Here is an 8759-nt window from a genome sequence, read left to right on the forward strand (position 1 = left end):
GATTGATGCCCCTCTGCAAAAGATTGGAAAAGTCTTGCTATCTCTCATAAAGATTGGGTGATGCATTAGTGTCTCTCTATGTGTTTAGATATCTTATTAGTATCTCATAGAAATAAGACTTTTTGGGATTTCTTCAAGATTTTTTTTTTTCTAGTGATGCCATGTCTCTGTACGATCCACGTAAGGTGGGAAGATCTTAACTGGAAAGAGCCGACATAATCAAGATTGTTGTATTAACCGAAACCTCTCCACAGCGGTGCTTATCTCACCTGCGATATGTTTACCTTCAACTAGAGGGAGGGGGAAACCATTGCTAAAATTAGTGAACCCGCAAGGAGATACAAATTGACCCAGGCTATGGAATCATTGCCAAATAACCAGTTTTAAGCGATGGTCGTAACGTAGCAGTGGGCGGAGCTTCTTACTGCAAAGGTAGAAAATTCTAGATATAGTGGTGATCAGTACAAGTTAATCGAAGATGATATTCGGAGAATAATCTACAATGGTAAGTTATATTAACTAAATTGCATTTACAAACACCTTCATCTTGTGTTTACCACCATTAACAGGAAAACATCCGACCTTCTTCTAAAATAATCTAAATCATCTTCCTTCCAACAGGTGGCCAAAACCAGCTGGTCTAAAGCTTGGATGTTGCTCTCCCGGATGACGTTCAACGTGACTGGCATCAATGCTCAGAAGGTCGAAGAAGCCTTCAAAGATAAGACAATGAAAGACATTCTACACAAGGTGAGTCTGCTGCCAGATCCTCTTGCTTGATGATAATCATCACGAGTACTAAATAAGCAGAAAATTTTTGCTCACTTCAATGAGAAACTGAAATATTATATAATCTCTCACATTTGTTTCTTGGTTTGCTCAATGAATACCTTAAAAATTTTTTAAAAAAATTACAGGAAAGTGAACTAGATCCAATTTATATAACGAATTAATTTTGAATCATTGCATTAGTGATACTTGATTGTGACAGCAAGCAACGGTTATCCTGATTAAAAATCGTGCCGATTTGTGAAATTTTGTTTACGTTGAGGTATTTGACCGGATGTAAAAAAAATAAATCTCATTCTGATGAATGTTGTTACTGACAGATAGTCTCCACGTTGCAAAATTTCTACTTTCTTATTCCTGATATTAATCTCTGGCACCGTCGTTCAATTAGTTCATTATGCATGTTGCATAAGATTTTTCATAACTCTGACCATCCTTTACAGTCAGATCTCCCTGGACAATTCTATCCTGTTCGTAATACTAGGCAGGCAGTTAATTCTAATAGCCAGGCCTTCTCCATCACGAGGCTCAATACTACGCAGTACTCTAGAAGTTTTATTCCAGCTGTGACCAAGTTGTGGAATGATCTTCCTAATCGGGTGGTTGAATCAGTAGAACTTCGAAAGTTCAAAGTTGGAGCAAAAAATGCTTTTTTGTTGACCAGGCGGACATGAGTCTTTTTATAGTTTATTTATGACATATTTGTTTTTGATGTTGTTAATAGTTTATATATGCCATGTATGTTTTGACGTTGTTACTTATTTTAGAATGATTTATTGTTAATTTGTTCTCTTCATTTATTTATTTCCTTATTTCCTTTCCTCACTGGGCTATTTTTCCCTGTTGGAGTCCCTGGGCTTATAGCATCTTGCTTTCCCAACTAGGGTTGTAGCTTGGATAGTAATAATAATAATAATACTTTCGCAATATAACAACTGGACTCTTGCACAGGAAGGATATTTAAACTTTTCTCATTAAACCTTTATTTCTTAACTCTAAAACAAACATATACTCACACCAAAACCACAACCTAACATATGGAAAATAACTAACATACAAAAGAATAATAAAATGGGACACCGTCGCCACACTGGACTGGAACGTCTATTAATTGGCACCTCCAAAGTTCCATGGGCCAACGGTAACTCCAATAAATTTGACAGAACAGTCAAATATATTTCCTTAGAATGGGTGTGTCATTATCCTTGCATCAACATCCTTTAACAATAATCCAAATCCGTAAATCCTTATATATCAGAAGTCATTATAAAAAACAATCTTATCCAAGAATATTCAAATCAAGTCCGTTTTAGCTCCAATTGATTGTCAAGATACCTATTCACAAGAAGAGTTGGAAAAACAGTTGTCAATTGCTTTCACTCCGAAGGAAAAATGCGTCTACGGAAGAAGTACGATCCGGAAATAAAAGAATAAAAATGATAAATATGAATATTCCTCACTAAGGATAAGGATAAGGATAGGGAAGTGGGGAATATGGGGAAAGGATAAGTACCCCTGGATACAATCCAGTTTATAGCCCGAGGGCAGGTACTCGGGATGGGAAAGAATAAGGAAAAAGGGAGAAAGAGAAGTACAGGAGAAGAATAAAAGGGAGGGGCAGACCCTCATGCGATATCAAATAGTAGTAGAATCAGTCTGAGAAAAGAGAAGACAGGCAGGAAAAGGAAAGGTTTTTTGGTTCATGCCAAGCCCTTGCTACAGGAGTCCGTTCGTCTAACACCAATTTGATGATTAAAAAAGGTAAGATTGTTCAAAAATTATGATGATTACTCCTCACTAATTAAGCTAATACAGTATAATCAAAATGAATTTAAATAACCGATTCCATTATTCACGATCACACCAATCAAAGTTGAAAAAATAAGTACCAGTGAATGATAAATCCAATCATTAAAAACCAATGTGTTTAGCCCTTCTGGATTCAGTAAAATAACAAACGATCACTCAAGACTTTTGCTACCATTCTAACATGTCTAACAAAAAAAAAAAAAAAAAAAAAAAAAAAAAAAAAAAAAAGGAAAGAAAAAGTCCTTGCCTTGTTAGTTCCTTTGGTAGCTGAAACCTCACCATCCTTGTGAGCTAAGGATGGGGGTTTTGGGGGAGCCTATAGGTCTATCTGCTGAGTCATCAGCAGCAATTGCCTGGCCCTCCTTGGTCCTAGCTTGGGTGGAGAGGCCTTGGGGGCTGATCTTATGCATATATGACCAGTCTCAAGGCATTGTCCTGCTTAATAGGGCAGTGTCACTGTCCCTTGCCTCCGCCATTCATGAGATGCCTTTAAGCCTTTTAAACCATTAAACCTCCATCTATTCTAACACTCTTATTATTATTATTATTATTATTATTATTATTATTATTATTATTATTATTATTATTATAAAATGCTAAGCTACAACCCTAGTTGGAAAGGCAGGATGCTATAAGCCCAGGGGCCCCAACAGGGAAAATAGCCCAGTGAGGAAAGGAAATAAAGAAAAATAGAATATTCCTAGTAACAACATTAAAATAAATATTTCCTATAAAAACTATAAAAACTAACAAAACAAGAGGAAGAGAAACTAGATAGAAGTGTGCCCGAGTGTACCCTCAAGTAAGAGAACTCTAACCCAAGACAGTGGAAGACCATGGTACAGAGGCTATGGCACTACCCAAGACTAGAAAATAATGGTTTGATTTTGGAGTGTCCTTCTAGAAGAGCTGCTTACCATAGCTAAAGAGTCTCTTCTACCCTTACCAAGAGGAGAGTAGCCACTGAACAATTACAGTACAGTAGTTAACCCCTTGGGTGAAGAAGAATTGTTTGGCAATCTCAGTGTTGTCATGTGCATGAGGACAGAGAAGAATCTGTAAAGAATAGGCTAGACTATTCGGTGTCTGTGTAGGCAAAGGGAAAGAACCGCAACTAGAGAGAAGTGTCCTATGTAGTACTGTCTGGCCAGTCAAAGGACCCCATAACTCTCAAGCGGTAGTATCTCAACGGGCGGCTGGTGCCCAGGCCAACCTACTACCTATTATTCACTACAAACAATAACAACATTAACGACCTCTTTTTCCGCTCTCCCTCTCTCGTGGTCTGGACGATTTGGCAAACCCCCAAAAAAGGGGCCAAAACGTGAATTTTACAAAAAGCAAAAACCAAAATCATCCCTTCGCGAGATCATTTGAATAAGCAAAAAGGAGAGGGATATGTCAAATGATACAATGGGTAGTAATTAATCCACTTTTGGAGATTGCCAGTTTGTTGTTTATCAAATTTTGGTAAAATAGCGTAATCATTGTCATCAGTATTACCAATATACATGTTTATTGTTTTGTCAAAATATAATACGTTTCTTATACAAAGCGCTCAAGAGAACTTGTGAAACACTTACTTCTTATTATTATTATTATTATTATTATTATTATTATTATTAGTGTTGTTGTTGTTGTTGTTGTTGTTGTTATTATTATTATTATTATTATTATTATTATTATTATTATTGTCTATATAATTTTCATTATTAATTATATTTTTTTTCGATAATATTGATGACTCAGGTTCATCAAAATATTAAAAGATGATTTCAGGGACCTTCATGTGTTTTCAACAGTGACATCTCATTAGGAATCGATAAAATTATATCAATTATTCATTGTTTTACAAGCATATGCCATTTAAAAGAAGAGATAATTCACTATAACTACAGGTCAGAATTATACTCGACGCAACAAAAAATGACCGATTGGGAAGGGCACCTAGTTTTTAATGGATTCCCCCACTGGTGCCACGTCTCCACAGATCACTGACCCACTCTCCAACATCTCCCACTTACACACTCTCTCTCTCTCTCTCTCTCTCTCTCTCTCTCTCTCTCTCTCTCTCTCTCTCTCTCTCTCTCTATCTCTCTCTCTCTCTCTCTCGGGGATTTATCAATTTATCAACAATCTCTCTGCTTATCCCTTCTAACACTTGCTAGTTCATATATTCCTATTACGGATTTTACAATTAATAGTATCCCATTCCTTGTCATTCATTATTACGGGTTTTATTCATGATATCACCCCATTTGCATCTTCCCCCTCCCCCTTCCCCTCCCACACACCTCCCCATAATCCACCTCCCTCCTCCACTTCACCCATTTTCTGCAACTCCAAAGACTACCCACATGACTCAATATTTTCTTTTCTACTCTCATCATTTTTTTCCCTTCACATCAGCCTAGGGTTTTACTTCCTTCAATGATCATTCTCTTAATCATCTGTCCTTGGGCCTCCCTGCCCAAACTACACCAACTTCATCTGCTTCTTCTCTCCATACGATAGGCCATCACACACTACATTCACTTGGTGGAAAACTTTCCCTTTTCTTAATTCATTACCCATTTCCCTTGCGTTTTCACCTTTCCTTTGCCCAAAGGACATGGTTTCTCTGAGCTAATACTTTTTTAGCCTATGTGATCTGTTCCCACGTAATTAAAATCGAGCTCCACTGCTATATATAATGCCTTACATGATTATTGTTTTTATTGATATGAGAGTGTGCTGTTCCAGTGTGGCATATGGGTATGGGAGCCACCCTCTTCCCCCGCTCATGCCATAGTTAAGACGAGGGGAAACTCTTAAAAAGAAATCATGCCTTGAATTTTCCCTTAATGGTGGTAAGCAACAAATGTTTGGATAATCTTGGACATACGAAATTCTCGAATTTATATGAAAATGGAGAAGGTGGAGGTGGGTCGAGGAAAGAAGGCAAGCACTATTTCACTGCATTTTTAGCCGACTTATGATTATCATATTGTTAATTTCAGGAGAATCTGAAGTACAGGCTCGCCAACTACAAGAAAATCATCGTGGTTCGCAATCCCATGGAACGGCTCATGGCTGTCTACCTAGACCTCACGAAGAAGGTTAGCATCGGCGCAGGAGTCCTTCGCACAGTAAAGAAAACACGTCCAACTGCTACCGTAGGTGACATTACGTGGCCAGAATTCGTCAACTATATCATTCGCGAGGGTGTGATCGACCACCAGCAATTCTTGCCTTTCGAGGATGTATGTCACCCTTGTGCTATCGACTACGACTTCGTGGTAAAACTCGAGACTTTCCAAGAGGATTCGGATAATGTCGTCGAGTTGATTGGGGGCACGGAATCGGAGAGGGTTAATCTGTCCCCTTCGGAAAACACGCTCGACTCTAAAAAAGTTGATGAATTATGGGGATTACTTTCGAGCGCGGAAAAAGAGGCGCTGAAGAGGAAGTATTATAGAGATATAGAGATGTTTGGGTATTTATAGTCAATGGTTTTTGTTCATATTATTTGTTAGCTTTATAGCCCTTAGGAATTCTTTATCTTTTCCTCTAAATAATAAATACCTCGTGCAAATGAGCCTTAATACACGAGTCACGTGAATAATTAAAACCCACAACAATGGAATTATTGTCACTTTATGAAGAACCTGAAAGGAACTATTTATCATACTTGTAAATTATCTGAACCCATATGCAAAACTCAGTGTGAGAAGCCTTACAAAGAAATAACAAGCATTATAAATAAAAAAAAAAAACCCTATCTCAAGAAATTGGTCGAATTGAAATGTAGGTTTGTCTAAGTTTATTTTTATTTTTTTTTAAGTAGTTCATATCTCTTCCGATTCTTGATACTTGAAATATAAAGGCAATATTGATAGTCTTGCTGGTAATACGAACTAACGGAATAGTTTCACCACCAGAATTCTGTTAAATTATGAGTGGTAGAGAATTCGAAGCTGGTATTACACTGCTTGACCCTTATCGGAAATATTTTCTGCAAACTATATATTTTTTTATTTCATTTATAGAACAAATATTAAATGATGCTCATCTACTTTCGTGTAACAGTCTTTTATACTCACAAAACATTCAATTTTATAAAATATTCATTATTAAGATATTTAGTTAGGTTTATAAACCATTCAGCGGTCATAGTATAAAATATCAGAGTTTATATAAGATGCATCAACCTGTCTGTCATCAACTGAGTGAAAATTAACTGTTTCAGCCTTCTCACTGATGTCTCGTTATACATGAAGAGGTTCATTGAACGTTTTCCTATGTAAATTAAGATTTCCTCTCTAGTTTGGGATAAATTTTGATCTTATAGAGCAAAGGTTTTTTTTTCCTTAATCAATGTTATATTTATTTATTTACTTTATAATTTTTTGCCTCTGACTTTTATTGGGAGTTGTGAAATTTTAGAGAACAGTTAAAGGGGGCAACATGAAGGTTGAGAATTCAATTAAGGATGAATGAAATTAAAAAAGATTTTCTAAGGTGCAACAAACGCAATGTAACAACCCCCCGCCCCTCTTCGCCAGTGCCGCCCATGAGTTACCACAAAACTTGTAAGCATGAGATTCGGAATGAGTAGAACTTTCAAAATACCTCAGTCAATATTCAGTAACCTGTTTAGGCAGAGCCATATCCTTTCTCCTCTTGAAACCGTCTGTGTATATGACGAGGTTAATAGTATATCTCATTATTACAAAGTTAACGAACAGTGATTAATTACGATACAGATGAGTCCTATGCCCACAATCAACATTATTAAATCCTTTGTGTCTATTTCATCGCCTCGGGAATAATCACTATAATTCATACTGATTATGAGTATTTCCTAATTAGATAAATTGCTCATATGGTATTCGACAATAAACATATGAACTTTTATTTCTTATCCTCCCGATTCTAAATAAACAATTGATTTATCTAGTTGTTCATTAGTAGTAGCAATATTCATTATGTATATTTCTGATGAAGAATCTACAATAGTTTCCTCTTAATATAATTGGCAACTTAATACTATATTCAAAGTGTTGAGTTTTTCTGAATCTTCTTTAAAACTTGCTTATAATCGAGGAGAATTAAGTAGGATATTCAGAGCTCCCAGAAGTATTTCTAGCCCGGAATGTTCTTATCAACCTATGAACCACCTGACGAGTCTTGGGACCTTTAAGGCTATTATCACTTTTCAGTTAAAACATGGATGAATTAGGAGTGTAAAGGTATATATGTGTATATATACATACATACATATATATATATATATATATATATATATATATATATATATATATATATATATATATATATATATACAGTATATATATGTATATAGATATATACATATATATATATATATATATATATATATATATATATATATATATATATATATATATATTTATATATACATATATAAATACATATATATATGTATATATATATATATATATATATATATATATATATATATATATATATATATATATATATATATATGTGTGTGTGTGTGTATATATATATGTATATGTATATGTATATGTGTGTGTGTGTTTCAGTGTTTGTATCTGTTGCTAAAGAGTACTGTCCCGTAATGAAAATACTGAAGCTTTTTAAAGAAAATTAATGTGGTTAGAAGAAAAATGGAACTAGTTGATTAGCATTGGTACTTATAATTAAATTCGAGGGTTACATAAAAATTGAGAGAAAATTTTTATCCATAGAAGAAAGGGAATAGGAAGGTATCAGGGGGTTTACAAGACATGAAGATTAAAGGCGTGTTATTAAAAGGCAAAATTAAAGTGCCTGAGGTGACTGAAAATCCAATTAGCATGTGAGTAAATGAGGAGTGGATGATGAATTGAAATGAGAGTTATGTAGTCAGTGTTGCCATGATTAACTCTATGTTAATTTGTGAAGAAAAAAAAAACGGAATGATAAACACTACGGTAATACAAACCTTGAAAATATAGTATAGATAAAAATATTTAAGTACCTGGATGAACATTCTGTAAAGAAACTTGTGATAAACTGCGTTATTACCAGGATTGACTACTGCAACTTAATCTATTACAATTTACCAAAAGTGCAACTTAAGATATTACAAAACGTAATAAACAGGAGTAAGACTGATAAAAGGTGTCCCGCTTAGA

The 8759-nt window shown here is 35.1% G+C and overlaps 1 protein-coding gene across 1 annotated transcript in view; it reads left to right on the forward strand.

Moving 5' to 3' along the window:
• Positions 1-6896, forward strand: part of LOC137623693 (carbohydrate sulfotransferase 11-like) — an 8118-nt gene extending 1222 nt beyond the window's left edge. Inside the window, exons 2-3 of the mRNA XM_068354522.1 lie at positions 622-750; positions 5598-6896. Of these exons, the coding sequence (XP_068210623.1) occupies positions 622-750; positions 5598-6083 (615 nt within the window). The 3' untranslated portion in view covers positions 6084-6896. The remainder of the gene's footprint in view (positions 1-621; positions 751-5597) is intronic.
• The last annotated feature ends 1863 nt before the right edge of the window (positions 6897-8759 follow it).

Source organism: Palaemon carinicauda, chromosome 30 (genome assembly GCF_036898095.1).
Source record: "Palaemon carinicauda isolate YSFRI2023 chromosome 30, ASM3689809v2, whole genome shotgun sequence".
Lineage (NCBI taxonomy): Eukaryota > Metazoa > Arthropoda > Malacostraca > Decapoda > Palaemonidae > Palaemon > Palaemon carinicauda.